At 44.1% G+C, this 25,151-nt stretch overlaps 2 protein-coding genes and 1 pseudogene across 2 annotated transcripts; 1 reads left to right on the top strand and 2 right to left on the bottom strand.

Annotated features, from left to right (window-relative positions):
* Window positions 1-4,063, top strand: LOC118970723 (olfactory receptor 7D4-like). The gene is made up of 3 exons (XM_073219486.1): window positions 1-121; window positions 190-286; window positions 3,022-4,063. The coding sequence occupies exons 1-3, from the start codon at window positions 1-3 to the stop codon at window positions 4,061-4,063; spliced, it is 1,260 nt and encodes a 419-aa protein (XP_073075587.1).
* Window positions 4,064-10,845: 6,782 nt separating this feature from the next.
* Window positions 10,846-14,244, bottom strand: LOC118970690 (olfactory receptor 7D2). Its single transcript, XM_037009142.2, has 2 exons — window positions 14,196-14,244; window positions 10,846-11,798 (listed from the first exon to the last, which is right to left on the bottom strand). The coding sequence occupies exons 1-2, from the start codon at window positions 14,242-14,244 to the stop codon at window positions 10,846-10,848; spliced, it is 1,002 nt and encodes a 333-aa protein (XP_036865037.2).
* Window positions 14,245-19,007: 4,763 nt separating this feature from the next.
* Window positions 19,008-24,302, bottom strand: LOC108403440 (olfactory receptor 7E24-like; annotated as a pseudogene).
* Between the last annotated feature and the right edge of the window lie 849 nt (window positions 24,303-25,151).

The following is a 25,151-nucleotide window of genomic DNA, read 5'->3' as shown; positions in this document are numbered from 1 at the left end:
ATGGAGGAGGGGCTCCTGACAGTATCGTTTCCTCCTCATCAGGGCAAACAGCACAGCCCTGAGAGGCGGGAGGGCACCGACGTGCAGCTCCAGCTGCGCGCCCTGGGGAGTCTACCTCTTGGTTAGGCTGCAGCTCCAAGAACACTTGCTCAGTTCTGCTTCCCCCCACACCGGGTCTGGGTCTTACAGGCGTCTCCCACGTGGTAGCAGGAAATGGGTCGTGCTTATTTGGCCCCTGGTATGCAAAAAGGATCACAGAGGTGATGTTGGGAGGAGGAGGAGGACAGTAAGTACAACATCTAGAACCGTTTCTGGTGTGTCCTAAGTGCCAGGCTCTGAGCTGGGTATTGTATGGGGCTTCCATCTGCACAATCTTCCGCAAGGTGTACATGCACACATTACTATTTTATAGAGAAGGAAAGGAACATGGCATTTTTAAGGGAATTTGCACCCGTTATGAGTTGGAAAGGGATGAAGCTGGGTTTGAATCTGGGCAGTCTGACTCCATACTGAGGGCCCCCGGCCATCCCTTCCCTGTCATTCCAGGCAGATATCCTTCCGCTGCACCCCACCACACCCCACCAGCTCACAGTCCTCTCCACTTGGGGTTCCTGGTGGGTCACATTCCCTGCTGTACCAGCGATTGGAAGATTAGCCTAGACCACACTGTAGGGATCCCAGCAGGGTCAGTCCAGGGTAACTCAGCACAGCCCTCTCTCAGGGTCCCCCTACAGGCTTTCTCTGCAGCTGTCTGCTTCTCCCGTGTTTGTATGAACCGCCCCCTCCATCCCAAAGGAGACAGGAAGTCAGGGGCCTGGCTTCCATTGCTAATTGGAAATTGGAAAATATTTTAAATTTATATTTCAGATGTACCTGTGGTTAAGATCTCTGGACTTCTGCTCAAAACATTTTGAAGCCCAGGAAACAAAGTTGAATGCAGAGGAGTCACACTGACCGTTTACTTTTGACTCCCGTTTCCTCCATTTATTATCTGTGTGACATGGTGCAGGTCTTAATGTCTCTGAGACTTACAATTTTCATGTGAGTTGACTCCTAATTGGTGCAATGCCATGAGTAACATTTCACAGATAATGCATGCACCTTATAGGGTCCCTACATGATGGATGCATAAAATAAAATTTATTAGTAGTAGTATTAATTATAAGTGTGATCTTCATGTCATTTGACATAAATGTCTGGTGATCTGAAGTTACAGTTTCCCTACATTCCCTGAAAGTTTTTTATTTTTTACCTTATACATATAGGCACTTGGTGTATGAAGAAAAATAACTAGTATCCTTTATGTCTGATTCCCCAGAGCATTTATCTGATTGGCAAAAAGGAATCACCAGAAACAAACAAAAAATCTGTTAAATACTGAAGAGACCCTTCCATTGTCCACAGAAACAAAGCATAGACAATAAGCTTCCACACGCAGGGACTATTCATGCCTGTGTTTCATCCCTTATTTTAGGAACGTCCAAGAGGACTAGAGACGAGATAAAATAACACTTGTTTGTATCTATGTAGTGGACTTTCTTTGGGATGTATTATTTTCCATGTAATTGCTTCTGCAGCATTCAACTATTGGAAACTCATGGCAGAGATTTTTATAAATGTTAAAAACTGAAAGCAGAAACAGAAAGAGGAGGTACACCTTATTGCATGGGCTTAGATGCATTTTTGGATTTGAAGTCATTCCATGCGTCAGTGCCCTGAGATAGGAAAGCTTTTGATGTCCTTACCACATAACCCATGAGTTTTTGGTAAGATAGTTCATTAAGTACATTGTTCCAACAGTGATTGAAATTCTTGTTAAAAATAGTTTTTAAGTTCCAAATTTCCCTTAAGTCTATTTCCATTGTTTTTTTGTTTTGTTTTGTGTTTCAGATTCCACATGTAAGTGAAATCATATGGTATTTGTCTTTCTCTTTCCAACTTCATGGGTTTGCTTCATTCTTTGGTGTCTGACTTAATACCCTCTAGGCCCATCCATATTGTTGCAAATGACAAGATTACATTCTTTTTATGGCCAAGTAATATTCCATTGTGTCTATGTACCACATTGCTGTCCATTCATCCATTGATGGCCACAGATTGGTTCCATGTATTGGCTATTTTAAATAATGTTGCAGTAAACATATGGCTTCAGATAGCTTTTCAAATTAGTGATATTATTTTAAGAAGGCTGGTTAACAAATTCTTTTCATCAGAAAAACATGAGAGTATTACCAAGCTACTCCACAAAGAGTAAAAAAAAATGGTAAAGAGGGATCTCACATGCCAGCTTATATGGAGTCGATATCAATAACTGTATAAAATTAAAAATCCAAGATGTTTCCTTAAAATTTCCTCACTGTTAATCATTCACAGGTTCATTGCACAATGTCTTTGTGATCAGCAATGCTGAATGATTTATGCATTTAGCTAAACCATTTATATTAAAATTTGATGCCTTTGAAATCCAAGGATATGAATTATATATTAAATCACTTTTAAAAGCCCACCCACATATTTAAGTGAGCACATTTCCATGAAGGAGGGAAATCAGAAATCAAAGAATGAGGCACACCTATGAAGATAAGTGACACATAAAAATATCCTCTGCTTATGTGCATTGGACTTTAAACCAAATCCATCCAACAAGCTCTAGCACTTAGGAGAATCCTTATAATTATTCTAAATCAAGGGAATTCCTAGCACTTCATATGAATAAAATATATTTGACTGCTTCTTGACTTCCTTTCACTACAATTGTTTCCTTTTCTTAAGGGGGGAAGGATGGTTCTTATCTATGCTTTTGCTTTGAGAGAGTTCGCTCTATTTTACTGTGATCATGGTTTAATATCTCTACTGTTCTTGTTATTCTAACGTTCTTCACTCGAGCTCCTCTGACTGGGTGTGCATTAAGAAGGCGGACTGGAGCACAGTCAAGAAATAATTGCTCATGGCAGTGGGGTGTATGGGCTTCAATGTGGATACTTCACTACTAGAAAACTGAAATCCAAAATATAAATACAGTGATAGTTGTCATTCTTCTTCCTTTTATTCAACCCACTGTCTCTTTATTTCTTTATTTAAAATTCAAAGGTGTCAAAGCTACACAGAATCACAAAATCTAACAGGTGTCCCAGAATTCCTCCTCCTGGGCCTCTCAGAAGACCCAGAGCTGCAGCCGCTCCTCTTTGGGCTGTTCCTGTCCATGTACCTGGTCACCGTGCTGGGGAACCTGCTCATCATCCTGGCTGTTGGCTCTGACCCCCACCTCCACACCCCCATGTACTTCTTCCTGTCCAGCCTGTCCCTGGCTGACATTGGTTTCACCTCCACCACAGTCCCCAAGATGCTGGTGAACATCCAGACACAGAGCAAGTCCATCAGCTACTCAGGCTGCCTCACCCAGATGTGCTTTTTCATGGTTTTTGGAGGAATGGACACTTTTCTCCTCACCGTGATGGCCTATGACCGGTTTGTGGCCATCTGTCACCCTCTGCACTACACGGGCATCATGAGTGTCCATCTCTGTGGCCTCCTGGTGCTCATGTCCTGGCTCATCAGCTTGTCATACTCCCTGATGCAGAGTCTGTTGATGCTGCGGCTGTCCTTCTGCTCCAGGCGGGTGATTCCACACTTCTACTGCGCAATCGCTCAGGCCCTCACGCTTGCCTGCTCAGACACACTCATCAGTCACATCCTGCTGTACATGGTGACTGCCTTTCTGGGCATTGTCCCCTTCTCGGGGATCCTTTTCTCCTATACCCGGATTGCATCTTCAATATTGAAAATCCCATCAGCTAATGGGAAACGTAAGGCCTTTTCTACCTGTGCATCTCACCTGTCTGTGGTTTCTCTATTCTATGGGGCAGGCCTTGGTGTGTATCTCAGTTCCGATTCATGTTCCCAGAAGGGCATGATTGGCTCGGTGGTGTACACGGTGGTCACACCCATGCTGAACCCCTTCATCTACAGCCTGCGCAACAAGGACGTCAAGGGGGCCCTGCAAAAAGCTTTTGGGAGAAAATTGTTCAGTGATGAGAAGGCTGGTTGTGGGGTTTTGATTTGATGGTAGTAGCAGTGGCTGGCTGAGAAATATTGAGTTTTGATACTCACCCATCCTCTGTAAGTGACGTTCATGGGAATTGCCTGGCAAGTACTTGGTCTTAAGTCTTACAGTAGGTGCTCTGTTATCTCAGTTCTGCTCTCCCTATGCCCTCCTTTTACTTACCTGTCACTGCACCTCCGCATAGACTCCCAGTACTGCGGGTCAGTGCCAACTAGAAAGCTGAGTAAGAGTCTTGCAATAGAGTGTGATTTTATGGGCTTTTATCAATAATCATTGGTCATTATTATCAAATTCATTCATTTGGCAGTATTTACGGAGTACCTGTGGTGTGCCAGGCTCTTATGGTTGTCAGCAGCACAGCAGTCAGTGGAAAAAATAAAAGATGAAAATCTTTGCCTTCTTAGAGCTTAAATCCTGGATTTATATGTCCAAACAGACAATACACTGAAGGATAAATTATTTATTTGGTTATTGTGAGGTCAAACTTTTCTCCATATGTTTGTTCACTACATTTCCAAAAATAGAAGAGAGTGTATCAGCAGAAATAGAAAAACCACAGGATCCAGAGTATCAGAACCAACCAGCATCAAATCCACTGTTGGGTCCAGTTGCCTTCCTCCGCAGGTGAATTTGCCGAGGCCCAAACACAGGAGTCCAGACAGTGATGCAATGTGGGTGACAGGTTGTACCTTCAAGTGCAGTGTCAGGACAGAGCCCTTGATTACAGCTCAGGAGAGTCAGAGTCGAATCACAGGATTGCCAACCCCTCGGTATGTGATGCTGAGCAGCTCAGCGGAAGCAGAGTATGTCAGGATCGGTGGATCCCCGATGAATGTCTATTTTCCTGTCTGCCTCACCATAAAGAAATTGGATGATGTGTTAAGTCTTTAGATGGTGGTGTTCACCAAGGCACAGCAGGAAGAAAAGACAGACATCAATACATAAATATTCATCTTGGTAAAAGCGAATTACTGGCCACTCCAGGATGGAAGGAGGCTGACAGCATCAACGTACCCCCGAGCACAGTCCTAGAGGGATGTTACCACTGAGAAAACTGTACTGTGGGCTTCCAAAAGGGGACCCATCTCCCCTTCAGTCTCTTCTCAGGCTTTGAGTCTGAAGACTGGCTTGGAAACTGAGAGAAGAACTGTGATTTTGATTAATATCTCAAAAACCCAAGCATTGTTTTACTGCTCTACTCCCATCGTATGGATGTCCTTAAAAACAGGCCCTCATAGAGCTAGAGGGTATTATGCTCAGTGAAATAAGCCACGTGGAGAAAGACAAGTACCAAATAATGTCCCTCATTTGTGAAGTTTAATAACAAAGCAAAACTGAAGGAACAAAGCAGCAGCAGATTCAAAGACTCCATGAAGGGACTAGTGGTTACCAAAGGGGAAGGGTGGGGGAGGATGGGTGGGGGAGGGAGAAGGGGATTGAGGGGAATTATGATTAGTTCACATGGTGTGTGGGGTCATGGGGAAGACAGTGTAGCACAGAGAAGACAAGTAGTGACCTTGTGGCATCTTACTACACTGATGGACAGTGACTGTAATGGGGTATGTGAGGGTGGGAACTTGATAATATGGGTGAATGTAGTAACCACATTGTTTTTTTCATGTGAAACCCTCATATGTGTATATCAATGAGACCTTAATTAAAAAAAAGATAAAATTAGCATTTTAAGCCAGTGGGGAATGGGTGAATTTACTCATACATAAATTTGAATTTACTACCTAATATATTTGGGCGCAGGGGACATGTGAAGAGTTGAAACATAACTTATATCAGAGTAAATCCAGGTAGATTAAAGGCTTGAATGTGAGATCTGAAGCTTACGGAGGGGTTGGGTCATAAGCACTCATATATTTTTGGTACAGGATAATTTGCATAACTCTTTGGAGGTCAATTTGGCAATAGCTAATAAAACAAAGAGATGCTCATATAAAAAAATTGGTGACTGCTGTCATTCTGTTTGTGAGGTCAGAAAATGCTATTGGGGGTCATGCCTGACAGACCCACAGCTCACGTCATACTCAGTGGCAGAAAGCTCAAAGCTTCTCCTCTAAGAGCAAGAAGAAAGTATGCCCATTCTTGCCAGCCTTATTCAGACTGGTCCCATAAGGCCTAGTCACAGGTACAAACAGTCCTGTGTGCATTTGCTCATCAGAGGTTGTGACCACTTCGCTCACGACTGTCTTTCCAGGGACATCAATACATGAATATTCATCTTGGTAAAAGCGAATTACTGGCCACTCCAGGATGGAAGGACGCTGATGGCATCAACGTGCACACGTGCACAGTCCTAGAGGGATGTTACCACTGAGAAAACCGTACTGTGGGCTTCCAAAGGGGGACCCATCTCCAGTAGGTACACAACACACATAAAGGTTAGACGTATAATAAAGGCTGAGCCCAAAAGCACCAGCTAAAGCACAAGAACGAAATCTTCAGGCTCATCGTATGCCTGAATGTAATCACAAAACAGAGTATTAAGGGTAATTAAGATGGAGCCGTATCTGTTTTAAAAGAATAGTATGTCATGAACAAGTAACGCCTATTCTAGGATCAGGAAGCTTGTTAATACTAGGATGTGTGTTAAGATAATTCAACACAAAAATAGGGCAATGAAGGGAAATTATACCCCTAATCATGACAGAAAATGTAACATTCATTCCTGTGCTTAGCAGCCAGGACTGAGCCTCTTGCTAAATGAGGAAACTAAGGACAATTTCTTAACCCAAAGAGGAATGGTTGTTATAAAACTGAAAACAACAGGATATTCTATATGAAAAAACTGAACTCCCTGTGTTAGATTCCCGAAGAAGCCGAGGCAGTCTATTACAGCTGCAATCACTTGGTATCCTTGATATTCGCCAAAACATTAAAGAGTCTGGTAAAATGAGAAAAGGAAATTAGCCTGTGTACCAAAAGTCAGAAATAGTTATATTATTTGCAGGTGACATTGAGGATGCGTGACTGAAACAAAAATCCATGCAGAATTATTGTGTTGTCAGTAAGTTGAGTCTGCCAGAGAAATAGGGAATACAGGAGAAAACCCCAATCGCATGAGAAGTAAAATAGACAACACTTCATGCATAACAGATCTCCAGTGAGTAGTCAGTAAATGAGTGACTGGACCCTGGAAATCAAACAATAACCTGCAATTCATGTCAAAGAGTGGAGAAGGTATGGAGACTCTGGGAAATAAGTCTTGATGGAGAGTGGGACTAGATTCCAGAAAGACAGAGCAGGACACACAGCAGGAGCTGGAGAAGACGGCTTTAAAGAGAAACCAAAGCACCTGCACCTGCAGGGCTGTGTCTCTGTAGACTAAACGAACATGGGACGGTCCTCGTCTCATTTTTCTGGAGGCAAAGCCCAGTACCCACGCGCTCTCTTTTCCTTCTAACCCCACCAGCCCTCACCGGGACACAGCGACCCTCTTGGTCATTATCACTGATGCTTTCTGGTCTCTGCAGTCTGTCCTGCGGAAGCCCATTGGCTTTCCATCTAGGCTGGGATCAGAGAATTCTAGGAAGAAAGCCAATGGGACATGCTATGATCAACTCAAGGGCTGAGTTCTCAGAGCTTCTCGTTAAGTGAAATGTTCTATTGGTTTTCCTCTCTTCCAACAATTCAGCTCCATTCGGGTACAAAGATGAGAGAATGGACACTTTCCCGCCAATGTTTGTCTGTGTCGGCAACACTGGGGGATGAAGAAGGTGTTTTTTACAAGGAGAAATTCCTCTTTCTTTGGTTTGAATTCAAATGACCAGGAGTCCCCTAAGGGATGTGTGATTTCTGCAGGAACCAAAACCTGGGGCTGGCTTTCTGTGATGTTCTTCTCTTGAAGAATCTTTGGAGATTTCAAGGATCCCTTGGTCACCCACAGTGTGCTGGAGCCCAAGAGGTCCTTTCTGAAGGAAAGAAAGGTGGTTAATAGTTTTTGGTACTGTTGAAACAACTAACCAAATGAGACTCGGAAATATTTCTTGACATCTCCTGGTGACATGGAGGCATTTATTAATATTAAGGAAGGTTCCATGCATCATTCCTATAAATAGAGAGATAGGGGCAAAACACCCCAGGTAGCGTGGCTTGAAGAGTATTGAGGAAATGTTGGTGACAAAAACCAATCATCTGTGAAGTTTGTCAGGTAAGGGATGTCAGAGATGAAACCTAGTCTAAAGGGAGTAATGTATACGGTTAGCTAACAAAATTGATGGAAAATATGCCAACAGGTCCAACTCCAAAGAGGATGATTATACTTAGTGTACGCATTTGAATACAAAGTGCATTGTGGTCACATAACTCACAGGATGCAGTATACACTCCAAATCAATGACGCTCATAATGTGTGTGTCACCACGTTACAGAGCCCAAGGGTCCTGAAATGCAGGGCTGGAAGCAGAAGTGGCCCTGTCTGACGTCACCCCCAGTGAGCTGCTGGGCAGTTTCTGCCTCAGGATCCACCACTCTGGCCTCTGCTGGGTAACATGTCCAGAGACACGGCAAAAGCCCCACTAACCTTCAGGCTGTGCTGCTGCCTGCCACTTAACGTCCCTCCTGCCAAGAAGAGGAGTCACCTCCTGGCAGGGTAATTGGCCCCCGTCATCAGTGTCACTGTGCAGTGGGCATGCCCTGGTATCCTGTTGTCCCCAGCTTGTGGCTGGGAGTGGCCGGGGAGGGACCTCGGTGCCAGCATCCTGGTGGATACACGGGGATGTCATTCAGTTAGGCTCCCACAGCATGAAGTCTGAGTGGTGTGGCCTTAGGTGGGGCAGCTTCCTTTAGCAGAGAGCAATTCTCTGGGAGGATGAAGGCTGAGGGCTTTCACCTGGGGCCCCCCTGCACCTGGGACAGTGATCCCTTAATCCTGAGGGAGGATCCGGGCAGCGAAGTGTGGGATTCACTGCAGTCCCCCCACCCCCGGGATGCTTGGATCACCTTTTCAAAAAATTGAGATAGAACTGACATACACCATCATAGCAGTTTCAGGTGTGCAACAGAAAATATTTGGTATTTATATATATTGTGAAAGGATCATCACATTATGTCTAGTTAACATCCATCATCACCACACAGTTATAATGTTTTTTCTTATAAGAAATTTTATGAATTACTCTCTTAACAACTTTCATATGTACAATGCAGTATTATTATCTATAGTCACCATGCTGTCTATTATATCCCCAGGACTTATTTATTTTATAACTGAAGCTTAGTACCTTTTTACCTTCCTCACCCTTTTTGATCAACCCCCTCTCTGCTTCTGGCAACCACCAATCTGGTCTCTGTATGAATTTAATTTTGTTCTTCTTTTATTTCACATATAAGTGAGATCATATACAAAGTTGTCTTTCATTGTCTGAGTTACCCCACTTAGCATAATGCCCTCAAGGACCATCCATGTTGTCACAAATGGTCACAAATGGCAGGATCAGCAACTTTCTCAAGGCTGAATAATATTCCATTCTGTTTGTATATGTATCACATGTTCTTTATTGATTTACCCACTGATGGACACCTGGGTTGCTCCCATGGCTTGGCTATTGTAAATAACGCTGCAGTGCCCATGGGGGTGCGGGTGTCTTTTAATGTCTCCATTTCCTTCAGATAAATACCCAGAGGTGGAACTGCTGGATCATATGGTTGTTCAATTTGTTAGTTTTTGAGAAATCTCCACACTGTTTCTTCCCTGTGCGCTGTCCATAAAGTTCCATGTTCAGTCGGCTTTCTCACAGCCGTTCTTAAGATTTCTAACTTCGGAGTGAAAACACCTATAATGCCGCCATCGTTGCCCACATTCCAGAGTATTTGGATCTAGGATGCCTTCATTCCACAATATCTATGTCAAGGGAACAGTGACCATGAGGAATAATGGACCAGCTTTTAAATTGTTTTAACCTACAAGGGATGCATCACTCATATTTTCTTGAACAAATCAAAACCTATTATTACCACATTTAACTTCAATGGATTAAGGAAATGCAGTTCTCTTGGGTGTTCAGTAAGATCGAATGACCAGAAATAATGTCGATCAGCAGTGAAATACACAATAGAAATACACACATCAAAATCCATCTGAGAAGTTGTGCAGCCTTCTAGGTAAGAATATCTGCTTGTGGATAGAGTTCTGGGTTTGTATCCTGATTGTATAACTTGGTAGCTCTGTAACTTTGGAAAAGTTTTTTTGTTGGGTTGGTTGTTTTTTTAGCACTCAGAGTCTCAATTTTCTCACTGCTCAATGAGGGAAGTAATCATTCCCTTTGGGGAACATTACATAACATAATAGCAGTTAGCACAGGCTTACCATGTAATTCCCACTAAAACATCAACTATATTTTAATAGGTATTTTAATCCTATTTTAGCCAGTAAAGCAAAAAACTCACACACACATAACACTGTTGGAGATACACACACATAAACAACACAGATCTTCAATTGAAGACATAGAAATTACGGAGAGCGATCAACAGTTTACACCTTCTAGGCCACCATCTGAGATGCCAGCACGCTACTAAGTGCTTCAGATCAAAGTTCAGAGCTCACTAGCATGGAAGTAAGAAAGAAGACCCAGGACAAAATTTTTAGATCATCAAAGAAATTCCTGGTATTTTAGTTGTTTTAAAAGTATGTAAAAGCTAAGAGAGAACAAAGTCACAGGTCCTTCAGGACTGGAGGAAAGAGTAAGAAAGTTTGAGAGACTTGAGAGGAAGAACTTCTGAATCAGTTTCTTCCCGGGGGGCCCACGGATGCCTGAGCCTGGGTGGGTCCATCACAGACACGAGGCTGCACGGCCGAGGAGCCTTCCCAGGGCCCCCTTGACGTCCTTGTTGCGCAGGCTGTAGATGAAGGGGTTCAGCATGGGGGTGACCACCGTGTACATCACCGAGGCCACTGAGACTTTCTGGGAGGCCTGGGTCACAGCAGAAGTGAAGTGGACTCCAACTCCAGTCCCATAAAATAAAGAAACCACAGTTAGGTGAGACCCACAGGTGGAAAACGCTTTCTGCTTCCCCCCAGATGAGGACATCCTCCTTATGGATGAAGCGATTCGTGAGTAGGAGAAAAGGATGCCAATGAGGGGAAAAACACCCAGCACACCGGTCATGACGTGTATCAATATGCTGTTGAGGAAGGTGTCCGAGCAGGCCAAGCTGAGAATGTGCGTCAGCTCACAGAAGAAATGGGGAATTTCGAGATCTCTACAGAAGCTCAGATGCATCATCAAGGTGATGTGAAGGAGGGATGTCAGGAACCCAATGAACCAGGTAACAAACACCAGGAGGCCACAGAGGTGGCGGTTCATGATGGCTGAGTAGTGCAGAGGGTGACAGATGGCCACAAACCTGTCGTAGGCCATCACAGTCAGGAGCAGAGTGTCCAGGATAGGAAACAACATGGAAAAATACACCTGCGTGAGGCAGTCCATATAGGAGATGGCTTTGTTCTCTGTCTGGATGTTCACCAGCATCCTGGGGACGATGGTGGTGCTGAAGCAGACGTCCACCAAGGACAGGACGGAGAGGAAGAAGTACATGGGGGAGTGGAGGTGGGGGTCGGAACCGACGGCCAGGATGATGAGCAGGTTCCCCAGGACGGTGACCAGGTACATGGACAGGAAGAGCCCAAATATGAAGGGCTGCAGTTCCGGATCCTCAGAGAACCCGAGGAGGAGGAATTCTAAAATTCGTGTTTGGTTTCCTGTTTTCCATGTAGCTGATGTATCTAGGAAGGAGGGGCAAAAGCAATATGAACTGACAGAAAACTGCTGCTCCCCATCTGATGGAAATGCTGACCACAGCTTTCACTCAAGGTTTTTATGGAGTCAGTCCCTTTGTCTAAGTTGGGTCCCCTTTCACCCCTAAGTGGAATCGTACAGAATGGAGCCTCTCATCCCAAAACACGTGCATAAAGTATCCATTTTATGACAACCAAACCAAAATGGAATGCTAAGAAACAGAGTCTAGAATCCCCAACCACCTGTCTGAATCAGCTCTTTTGTAACAGTCCCATGGGAGGGTCAAAGGGCTTCAAAATGGGACGAACCATCATCACATGCCTCCCGGCACAGAGAAGGACACATCATTTCTGTAGGACTCCTGCCAAAGATGTAGGAATCCAAGCTATAGGCACAGAGCACCGGACAGACCCACATGGAAGGACATTCTGCGCAGCATCTGAGCTGCGCCCTCAGAAAATCAACGTCATGAGATATAAAGTCTGAGCTGTTACAGATGGAAGGAGGCTAGAAAGAAACTTGGCAACTGCGTGTAATATGTGGCCCCGAATCTTCTTTTGCTGAAGGTTATGTTATTAGGGTGGTTGTCACAATGAGAAAAAGTTCTGCAAATTTGACAATAGCGTAATATCAATGTTAAGTTCCTGATTTTGATCATTGAACTCCGGTTGTATGAGGAAAATGTCCTTGTTTTTACGGAGTACTGAAGACTTAGAGGTGAAGAGGTATCTTACCAGCAGTAAAGAGGTGATTTACTCTCAAGGACCCTGAAAATACACATACAAAGGAAAGGAAGGAAGAGAAACGTGCAGAGAGAAGAAAGTAAATGTGATAAAAATGCAGACATTGCAGGATCTGGTAAAGGATATACATAGGAACTATCTACATTGTTTTTTTTTTTTTCAACTTTCCCATAAATCTGAAATGAGGTCAAAATTAAAGTCACGAAGTGGCACTTCCACACAATGCCAATCATCCAGGTGGAAAATAGGAAGAAACCCCATCCATGAGATGTTATGAGAGAAGTTAGACTTTCAGGAGCTGTGCAGCTGGCAGGACTGCACCCAGACTTAGATCTGATGTCCGCAGTCACCCAGGAACCCCAAGCCGGAGGAATTTAGTCTAATGGGTGCTGGATAGATTGTTCTCTAGGTGCCAGGCAGAAGCAAGTCCAATTCTGCTCTGGAGGGAGCTGTCATCTGCTTTCTGTCCCCCGGTATTTTTCTGCATTGCACCAATCATAGTTGTACTTTTGTATATACTATGGCATTATTAAATTAATACCTGCCCCCCTCACTACTGACTCATATGCCACACGATTTCAGATCACATGTTTTACAACTTATTCATCCTGTATCTCCAGTGATTTGTACTTGAATAGCACAGGAAGGCAAATGAAGGTGGAAACAAAAAAAATGATCATATATAACAAAAAGCAGAAATCTTACAGTTCATCTCACAATAACAATAGGTGCAACCACCTGAAAAAGATGAAGCATGGATAGATGCACTTGATCAAGAATAGCAATGTTAACCCAAATGTAAATCCGTGGCACATCATTAAACTCTAAAACAGAAAAAAGTAAACAAAATGCAGAAATGGGAAATTATGTCTGCTGTTACTCTAACTATTTAACATTGTTTCTATTAACTCAAAAGAAATCCCATAAGACAAGAAAAGCAAATGAGATATAGTATTAGGACATCAATAGCTAAACTGATCACCTGCTTAGAACATCAAAGTAAGTAAAATTAACATCACTACAACTAATCAGTGTCAACAACTTGTTTACGTGTCCGCAATCACTAGCGAAGATAAAATAAAAGGTCCATTCACAATGGCAATGAGCATTATATACACTTACTTGGCATTTAGAACTTATCTGGTGAATGAAAGAGTGTTTATGACATAGAAACCAAGTGAAGGGGGCAGGCTGGAGAAGTGGCTACTTTGCCAGGGCATATTCTCCAATACAATAGGCCTCAGAATTATCTGGAGCACTTGTTAAAATAGATTTCTGGGTTCCACCCCCAGAGTATCTATCAGCAAGTCTTGGACAGAGCCTGAGAATCTGCATTGCTTACAAGCACCCAGGCTGCCGTGCCATGAACTCCACTCTAGAGAACTACTAGAGGACAAGGTGTTAGCAGGTAGACTGGAAATGCTCAAGAAAAGAGTGTACTTGAGAGAAGGCCATCGCTACTGATGCTGAGAAAGCCACTAGCCTCCAGAACGAGGTCCTGGTTTCCACCAGAGCTGGGTGTGGCAGAAAACAGCTGCAATGGAATCAAAAAAAGATATAAATGACCAGGGAAATAAATTCCAGAAATTAAAAAAGAAAATTGGGTCATTAACAACTGAGTCGCCTCCTTCCCCTACCAACCTTTTTTTTTGGAATAAAGTTGATAGGCAACACCACATCGGTTTTCCATGTACGACACAGTGACTCAGTAATTATATGCCATCTACCATTTCTCAATCCCTCTTCTTGTACAGGGTACTCACTGGGACAGTGCGGCTCACTGGGATGCATTATTTAGAGATGTGTGGACACCCCTTTCTCCTCTTGCTGTTGGAGGCTGAAGACCCTCTCTACCAAGGGAGAAGGAACCTGTCACAAAGTCAGGTCTGTGAGAGGCCCACAGGCATCACTGAAGTCTGGATGAGGGATGCTGGGGAAGTATTTATGGTCTCTCAAACCCAGGATCAGTAGGGTGGGAGCATCATTTCCCATTGTGGCTCATTTAAAAATTGTTCCTCTGATATTCCACTCTTGGAACTGCTCAGCTCCTTGGAGGAAATTGAAAACGGCAGTACTAATGCGTATGCTAATTTTGTTTTCCAGAAGGAAGCTTTGGAACCAGGTGCATGTCTGGCCCCATGGGCTTTGTCCTTCTGGGAAGAGCTCTCTTTCTTCACTATAAATTTGCCTTTGAGGAAAAGAGTTAGCCCACAGGTGTGTGTGTGTCTCTTCTGCAAGGACCCTCCTCCTGTAGCCACAGTACTTAGGGTCTCAAAGTAACACGTAAGAAAACAGAGAAGCGTGTGTCTTCCTGAATCCCTTGGGACCATACAGACAAAGCAGTGTTGATCGTGCTGTGTAGACAAGTCCTGTTTCACTAGAGGGAGAGTTAACCATGTGAAATGATGACACCAGGTCAAGTAAGAAAGGCTGAACAATATCCCTCAGGTTTAAAGACATGGAAAACAATAGAAAGAAATGTTAGTGAAGTGATGGGGAAAGGTCTGTAGGGGGCTTGGGAGTGATGTGGCCATGGGGAGATGGACTTCATGAGTTTAGGACACTCTGCCAAGAACTTTGGTTGTGAGGAGAAAACAGAGAGGGTTGTACCGTAAGATGTAGTTTCTCATTTCAGACATGAGAAAACATTTAAATGGAAGAGGAAATGTTCCATTTGATTGTAGGAAACTAAACGGAGACTAGTTTATTGTATTGGAGTAATTCCATATGTTTTTAAATGATTGAATCATTTACTTTATAAATTATTTATTCTTAATTCTAAGCAAAATGTATCATTAATTACTTGAATAAATTAAAACTAGAACCATTGAATCAAAGTTGGATGTGTTATTAACACAAGTTTAGTAAGTAGAAGCTATTTCCTTAAAAATAGCTTTCTACCACATACATATAACTTGAGAAAAACTTTATAATCTCAATGGTCTAAGCCAAGAGCCATTGAATTTATAAATATGAGACTTCAAATATTATACAGGAAACATCTTCATCCCTTTTAGTAAATGGTCTTAGAGAGCAACAACTCCATTATGTGAAAATTTAAAAAATCTGTGCCATGAGTTCATACTTTTAGGTTTTGAATTTTGAACACATTTCATAATAAACTTGGAAATTCTTTGACACAAAGTTTATCAAAAGATTAATTGGACAGGGTCTCATACTGCAAGATTCATTTAGAGAAAAGTACTTGCATTTTTTTCAGATTTTGAATCAATTGAGTTCTGATATTCTAAGAAAAGTCTTCATTCTGTTAGGCAGGAAAACAGATATGAGCAGGGTGGAAAGAGAATAAGGCCAGTAAGCCCACTAGAAGGGACTCAAAGAGTTAAGCAGTTAGAAAGCTCAGAAGGCCAGGAGCAACTTGACCTATAAGTTTGAATGCTCCCCAGATAAAGAAAAGTATCCCAGCATAGCCTCTGTTTTCACTGTGTCAGTTAGAGCAAACCATTATAAGATTTACTTTAGCACCTGCTAAAAGTCCCAGCTTACTCACGAAGCATTCTACCTTAAAGCTAAGATTGCATTTTAATCAGACAGTGGCTCAGTCCACATTGGAGGCAGGGCAGACAGTCTTGATTGATATGCTTCCAGACAGAAGCTGATATCCTGGGAAGGAATCAAAGCAGTATATTTCTTAGGTTAAATTTAAAAAAAAGGAACTTAATATCTTCACAAAGATGAACATTCTGGGGCAATTTGGCTGGTCCGCACCTGGCCTTTTGTTGCAGTCCTGAAAATCCTCAACTGCCTATAAAGCCTTAGACCCTAAACCCTAAAGTGTGCCTCTTCTTTGAGGTCACCCACACTCCCCTCTCTCTGAGCGTGCACCTTTTGCTTTAAATAAACTTCTCATTGCTCAACTTATAACATTTTGTCTCTGCATTTTTCTGGTCGTAAGTGTCTTTGTCATTCTAATTCTCCAAATTTAATCTCAAACCTTCACTCCCTCTGTCCTATTTCAGATAAGTAAGGAGGGGCTGCTTAGAGCTCAGATCTGGGCTTGCAAATGACCATTGCCTGGGTGCCCCGGACGGAACTGCGACTGACAGTCCTGCTCTTTAGTAGCCTGCCTGAAAGTCTCCTTTCTTTGTCGCTAGGAAGTTGGCAGAACATAACTTCACTCCACCCAGTGCTCTGAGGCTCCCCCAAATCCTGGGGTGGTAGGGACTCAGTTCCCTCGCCGTGCAGATCCAAGCGGACACTGGACGCCAGGTGGCACTGGCTTGAGTTAGCAGGGGTCGTGCCTCATGCTGAGTAGCACTTCAATGAACTTCCTTTACTATTCTAATCTGTCATTCCCTGACACTCTCACTTTAATAAATTTCTTCCTCACCTGAGACTCTGAGACCTGAGACTCTGACTTTCCTGCATCTCTGAACTGACCTCTTCCCCCAACAATTTTATGGGCAAATGTTCAGTGGTTGAATTGAATCTTCATGTATGAAAAAATATTCTTTCTTAAGTGTTTTCCTGATAATTTTTCTAACAAAGTTTCCATTACTGAAAAAGTTATTTTATTATCTACCTAAACATGTTTTTATTTATTCAGTATGCAAGATTTCAAGCCGTTTTATAGCTGACCAAAGTTATATGCTCAGATCCATTATAAATGGTTTTAAGACTTCTTCTGTTGGTTTTATACCCATGTTCACAGGACCATTATTTACACCAGAGCTAAAGGCGAAGCACCTGAAATGTCCATTGATGGGTGAATGGATAAACAAAATGTGGTGTATGCGCACAAGGGAATACTATTCAGCTTTAAAAAAGAAGGAAATTCTGGCACATACAACATGGATGAACCTTGGGAACACTGTGCTCAGTGAAATAAGCAAAACACAGAAGGACAGATCCTGTCTGTTTCCATTCATAGGCAGTCCACACAATGTGGACGGTAAGGTCAGGGGCTGGGGAAAGGGATGTTGGAAGTTAGTGTTTTATGGGGACAGAATTTCAGTTTGGGAAGATGGAAAGTTCTGGAGATGGCTGGTGGGGATGGTTGCATGAGAGTGTGTATGTGCTTCATGTCATGAGCCGTGCACTTAGAAATGGTTAAGACGGTGACTTTTAGTTTATATACTGTATATATTATATATATATGTATTCATATATTTCACCACAATACAAAAAAAAAAAAAACAGTTTAAAACTGCTGGATGTTCACCACCTGATATCAGGTAATGAAATTAAGCGTTTTTTTAAATCTCTTGATGGAAACTTATCAAATTCATTATTTCTTATAAGTATCTCTTAATTTTTTCCACTTCAATGTTTCTGAAAAATTTGCACACAGAATGTTTTTCATGTTGCTTGTTTCATCATACTGAACTGGCCATCCATTGTGGCATTCCTTCTTCCGGCCTCTTTTTTTTTCATATTCTGGGAACCATACTATTTTTTGTACCTTCTCTCAATTCTGACTCACCAGTGTGCCTTAATTTGAAATTTGAAAACCTATCTGTACTTATTCTTTAAAATGGAAAAATAATTTCTTTGTATTACAGTTAAATATTTCAATTATAATTCAATATTTCAGTGACAATTCACACAATCACTGTAACTTGTGCTTTGCTTTATAGTCATATAAAGCCATTATAATGTTACCTTGGGGGCATTAAAAAACTACTGGAATTTAATGCATTCATTGTACCAACTAGGTGATCTGCAATACAACCCACTACGAAACTGAAATGTACTCTCAACAGGAAACTAAAGTGTTGTGTGTGCATGTGTGTGTAGGTATTGGATAGTATTTTTGTTCATTGAGGTAAAATACACACATAACATGAAATTTGCCATCTTAAGCATGTTTAAGTGTCCAGTTCTGTGGCATTACAAATATTCACAGTGTTGTGCAACCATTCCCACTGTTCACCATGTCATTCCCCAACCCAATTAATTCTGAATCCCTGGTGATTGGACCGAGGCAGGAGGATTTTTATAGATCACTGGGGGCTTCCACTATGAAGCCAGGATTGAAGATCAGCAATAACCATGTGTTCTCTCACATAAACTGTTTCAATAGGTTTAATCAATGCCAAAGTTATTTTTTGGAAAATAGACATGGACTATGGAAAGGATTGAGAATAGTAGTATATTAAAAAAAAAAGAGTTGTGAATTTTACCAGGGTACCTGGATCAGAAGTAACAAATATAGAAGATTCCAAAGGTGTTGTAGCATTCAGACCCAATGGGGTTTTGACACATACAGAATCCCAGAATATTCCTCCAATCCCATTAAAGATGTGCCCAAGGAAGAAATATTCAAATATCAAATGTCAAGAAAATGAAGGCCATGAGAGCTACAAAAATTATGTGACCAGAAAAGCACACTTACAAGTTCTAGATGTTTGCTTTTGAAATAATTTTTAAACTTCAAAACAAAAACAAAAACAAAACAAAACAAAATCAAAAAAATCTGTCCAGGTAGTGCTATTACTTGTTTTGCTGAGGAGACTCCACATGGGACCTGTTCCTCAGGCTATAAATAAAGGGCTTTAGCGTGGGGGTGACCATTGTGTATATCATTGAGGCCCCTGCACCCTTCCTGGGGGAAGGTGACAATGCTGACCCAAGGAACCCCAACAACTGTGAGCAGACTGACAGGTGAGAGCCACCAGGGGAGAAGGCTTTGGACTTCCCCCTGCCCAGGGGACACTCAGAATGGATGGAACAATTTTAAAGTAAGAGGAAAGGATCCCAGGGATAGGGAGACACCCAGATATGGGACCAGCAAAATACATGACTATAATATTGGCAGAGGGGTCAGAACAGGAAAGGTTGAGGATTGAGAAGGGTCACCAAAGAAATGGGAAATTTCCACATTTGTGAAGCAGGTGGGTTTTAACACCATCCAAGTATGCAGCTGGGAGACCAGAAGTCTGATGAAAAAAAGATGCTAAAGCTAAGAAGCCACAGAGGCTTGTGTTCATATGACCAGTTAGTGCAGGGGGTGGCAGATGGCAGCTAACTAGTCATAAACCATCACGGTCAGAAGCACACCATCTATACATCCAAAAGGATCAAAATCTGAGTCAGGCAACCTGCATAGGAGATGACCCCGCTGTGAGCTTGGACACCCATTGTCTACCTTCTTGGGGACAGTGGTGGAGGTGAAACTGATGTCAGCCAAGGACAGGTGGGAGAAGTACATGGGGGTGTGGAGGTGGGGGTCAGAGCTGATGGCCAGGATGATGAGCAGGTTCCCCAGGACAGTGACCAGGTACACGGACAGGAACAGCCCAAAGAGGAGGGGCTGCAGTTCCTGATCATCTGAGACCCTGGGGGAAGAATTCTGAGACACATGTTAGGTTTTGTGGTTCTTCGTATGTTGAATGCTTTTTCAGAAACGGTGAGGTAGGTTGAATAAAAGGAACATTACAGTAAACAGGAACCTCTTACTGTGTTTATATTTTGGACTCACGTGATCACAAGTAGAGTATACATCTGGGGTGATACACCCCAGTGCCTTCAGCAGTATTTGTCAGTGTGACTGTAACTCCAGGAGGACAATGTGTTCCCAGCCTCAGGAAAATAACCTTTGAAGCTGAAATCATTCAAGGGGAGAAATAAAGTGAGAGAAACCCATTTATTACTTACAAGCAGTCATCTACTTTATTGCTTTCAAGCACTCATGTACTTCTAATTGCCCGTGTCTCTCACAACCCAGCTGCAAATGGGCCCCACCAAACCTCTCTGGTCCTGGTGTGCACTCGCTCTCCACCCCCTTTGCAATCATCTATTGATGTGGAGATGGATTACTTCTCTCCACTCCTTGAAAACACCTATTGATAGGGAGATGCACTAAGGCCAGGCAAGAGATTCTGGAAATACTGTGATTTTAGCCACAGCCCACCCCTTCAGATATCTCACCCCGTACTCTTCTCACTCCCCGTCTTCTGCAATGCCCCTTGCAACAGTACTGGAGCACTGCAACCAGACTAATAACATACAATAACAACTACAAAAAAATCATGATAATCCTCAATCCAGAGGATTCAGCTAGCTTCAAAGTCCTGTGCAGATTAAGCCCATAGCTCAGCCATTCCAGAGGAGGCCAGTAGCTACACTGGTAGGGAGTTCAGTGCACTCATCATGGGGCATCTGCATCCAGGGGGTGTGTCCAGGCTACAGGGACTATACAAGAAAATAACCTTAAGGGCAGTAAGATACATGTTTTAATGACACTAGCATAGGCAAATCTTGTCCATCAGATGCATGCAGGAGAGTGTTCCTCTGATAGGACAGTGGCAGGAATGGGATCATGTCCACATCTAGTACACCAGACCCTCACCCACCTCCATGTGATAGTTACACATGGGTCAATATACAGGGCTATGGGAAGTGCATGAACAGGCCATAAAGATAAAACAGAACATCCCCATAAGATGCTCTTACCTCCTGGATGTTTGGGTACACTACCATGACCTTTGGGGGCCACTCTGCTGTTACTCCAGGAACACACAGGAGGCCAGCTTCCAGGCCTTTTCCCCAAGATGCCAGAAGGGCCAGCCATCATTAGTCCATGTGTCAAAATGTCCAGGGCCATATCCATTCAACAGTGTCTCCAGGGCTTAATGCAGGAGGGGCTGGCAGCAGAATGTTGCTCTGCTGGCCATATCCTGGCTTCAATAACTCCTCTTTGGTTTGTACATACGGTTGTATAGGAGAGGCAGTAAGGTGTGTGATCATGTCCACAGGGCTCCAGGCTCTTCTCTGGGACTCCTCATTCAAATGCTGTAGCACTGTCTGTAAGTGAACTGACCAGCCCCATAGCCTACTGGTGTCCAACTTCAGACCAGATTTCAACAAACTGTTTTATCTATCATGCCTTCCCAGGTAGGGTTATATGGTACATGAAACTTCCACTCCATTCCTAATTGCTGGACCCCTTCTTGTGACACATGCCCAGTAAGGTGAGTACCTTGATGGCTCTCAATCACCTGCAGCTGGCCATAGGCTGCAAAGATATGCTCTAGGCCCCTCTTTTGCAGATTGACACACAGAAGAAACAACCAATGTCTAGTAGCCTTGTCCACATAATACCCTTCTGATATGGGCAGAGGCCCAACATAGTCTATCTGCCACCTGACAAGGGATATCAGATACTTTACTATTGTCCCATGTTGCTGTGGGACTCAGTGTAAATCCTTCTTAGAGCACACAAGGCACTCCTTCTGGGCTCTGCTGAATTCTTTGAAGGTCAATGGGAAGCCCCACCTATGGGCTACAGCCCACATCGTCTTTTTCCCCATGTGTAACAAATGCTGATGTAACCATTGGTCTATATCAGGGGCATGCTTGCCTTCTAGCCAACACACCTGGGCCAATGTGTCTGCTTTGTCATTCACTGGGGGTGCCAAAGGGAAATGGCCAGTCACATGATATATGGTAACTCTTAGTCTGAACACAGGCCTATAGGTCTTGCCACAACTCTTGCCCCCAAAGGGGCCAGTGACCAACCATCCAGTTGGCATGTTGCCATGTTGGTAGCCACAGGGTTAAGCCCTGATTGATGGCCCCGCTGTCACTGCAGACAGGGTAGGGCTCCTGGGTGACCATGAGCCATACTGCCAGCAACTCAGCCCACTGACTGCTCTTCCCCTCCCCATCCTCCATCCATACTGTCTCAGCCTCAGAATGGAAAGCCACAGCCCTCCACTTCGGGTCTGCCCACGACTGGAGCTGTCTGTGTACCAAGAATCTTCAGGTACAGGGGCTTTTCCCTCCTTATAAGGACTCTGGGTTACCAATGGCTCAAAAGCAAGTTCTTACGCTTTCCACTGGTATACGTCACTGGCCCCAACAAGTACTGGAGTTCTCCACTTAAGGGGATAATGGGAAAGGTGCTACACTGCTGTACATATGTGCCCCATCTGGCCAGTTTATGCATCTGTGCCAGCCACTCTGTGGCCTTTGGTTCCAGTCTCCCACCCATCCCATGATGGAATAGGTGGTTATTTCCTGGGTTGGAGGCTGTTCTCGTGATGGGTTCCATAGCCAGCAAGGCAAGGTACATAGCAGCGAGTTGCTTCTCTATCAAGGTGACCCAGACCTCTGCTCCTTTCCATAGCTGTGACCAAAATCCAATAGGTTGGCGTGTCCATTCAAGCCGCTGCCAAAGGGCCCATCCATAACCATCTTTGGTTACGTGAACATCTAGCTCTCAGGGCCTTGATGGGTCCATTACACTCAAGGCCTGCACGTTCTTGACTGCTCACTTAGCCCATCCTTTCTCTATCCCCAGAATATATTCAGGGTCGGGAGAAATACACACAGTATACTCTTTGGGGGGTAAACACCCTATCCCCAGTGGGATTTAGGCTTTCTTCACTCTAACTGCTCTATCCCCATAGCCATCTACCACAACACAGATCCCAGGAAAACACTCAGGGTTGCCATTAATCAGGGAACATTCAGCTCCTGTGACCACCAGTACCAGGAAACATTGTACATTCACGGGGGACCAATGAATTGCTAATTCTACCTGTGGTCTCCAGTCCTCACCATGTTCCACAAGATGGAGGCCTTGACCCGCCCCCCACCCCTCAGTCAAACCGCGAAGCCCAATCATCCTCCTGTGGGGGGCGAGGGCCTAGGTGGAGGCTAAGTACTATCCCCCAGGAAGTCTTCTAGGAACACAGGCTGGATATGCGGCTTTCCTCTGGCTTCTGTGTCCTGGACCTCCGGCTGGAACTGCTGCTCTGGCTTGAACTGGTGCCACAGTTCTAACAAGATCCTGCTGGGCTGCCTCTCAAGTTTTTCTTTCACTATCCCAGCCTCTATCAAATCAACCCACCTCTGGATCCTTTAGACTTTCACTGGGCCTTTTGCACCTCTTCTTTCAGTCGTAGAGGTGCAAATGCTCTTATTGATTCAACATCCCCCAGATCTGCTGAAGTCTGAGTAGCCTCACTTATGGGTCGCCTTATGTGGGGGCAGGAACAGTCACTGGGGACCCAAAGAAAGACAGAGCAGCTGCATGGCCAGAGCTCTCATTCCTAGTGAACAACGCCTCATCAAGCCCTGGGGGTCCATGTCATAGATGGTATTTTTCACTCCCAACTCCCATAACACCTGCTGGAGCTCTGCATATGTTTTCCAGCTAGTGGGTAAGTATGGGAAATCACCCTGATTAGGCCAAACTGCCCTGATGGCTGCTGTAACCGATTACACTCGAGGTGTGACGGGCACTTTGCACCCGCTGCTGGAGGGAAGGGTGATTTGTCAGGGAAGCCAGTGTACCAATTTCAGAACCAAACATAATATTTCCATCCCCATACCCCAAGGATGCAAAAGCCATGTAGGCAGAGGTTCTGACAGCTTCTACTGAAACCTGATGTTCATATCCCCCAGCTCATCCTGGGTACACGGATGGAGCATGGAGTGCTCCAGGAAAGGGGAAGGGGCTGCTCCTCCCCCTGATGTGCCCAGGTTGTTGCATTTTTATTTTCTTAATTATAACCAGGCCGGTGTTAAATATGGGAGGGGCTAGTGCCTCGGGTGGTAGCCTTGGCAACAGTTACACCCTCAGCCCCACCCCTCATTCTCCACTTACATCTCCTCTAACATCTCCAGGGCTGAAGGCACTGCTCTTTCCTCTCCCTCCCCAATGGTCTCCAGCAACTCAGATTCTCATGCTGCCTCCACCCTCACTGCTAACGTACCTTCCAGGAGTGTGACCTGTTTTCCCAATAACTGTCTATTTATTAAGGGCATCCCATAGGTCATTGTCCAGCTCTTCCAGGAGACATCGAAGTGTGTCTCTTGCCTCAATAACCCTTTCTATTATCTCAAGAAGCAAACATCCCACAATCCCAGCTGCTACACAGCCACTCAGGGCCACTAAGCAGTCTTCCAAACCACGGAGGGCTAACTCCACAGCTTCCAGTGTCTCCACCCTTCCCCAATCCTGGGGAACAGTCCACACATCTAGGAGGTGATTTACCCTAAACCAATTTCCCACTATGGGCTCCCCAAGTGGAAGTCCCACGGATAGGGGTTTGCTGGGTGAAGCTGCATCATCCACCCCTGCTGGAGGGAAGGGTGAGTCATCACCCCCCACATCAGCAGCCACCTGGGCCTCCCCACCATCCACATGAGTATTTGTGGGTATCTCCCCATCATCTCTCCGGGCAGCCTGCCCCAGCATCGCATCCACGAAGACAGATTTCAGGTTCACGGGTCCTGCTGATGACCACAAAGTATAACTGCAGGAAGAAAAATATGTTTCCAATCCGGGCGAAATAACTTTTGAAGCCCAAATCAGTCAAAGGGAGAAATAAACCGGGAGAAAGCCATTTACGGTTTACAAGCAGTTGTCTACTACTTCTCGGGCGTGTCTCCCATGACCCGGCTGAAAAAGGACCCCACCTAACCTCTCAGGTCCAGGTGTGTGCCCCTCCCCACCGCCTTTGTAATCACCTATTGGTATGGAGATGAACTACTTCTCTCCACCCCCTTGAAACACCTACTGATACAGAGCTGCGTAAGGCCAGGTGACAGATTCTGGAAATACTGCAATTTTACCCACAGTGACAAATCCTACCTGCCTAGAACTCTTTCCTCTTTGGTTTCTGC

This window comes from Manis javanica, chromosome 13, assembly GCF_040802235.1.
Source record: "Manis javanica isolate MJ-LG chromosome 13, MJ_LKY, whole genome shotgun sequence".
In the NCBI taxonomy this organism is placed as follows: Eukaryota; Metazoa; Chordata; class Mammalia; order Pholidota; family Manidae; genus Manis; species Manis javanica.
This window is presented reverse-complemented; position numbering and strand designations above follow the sequence as displayed.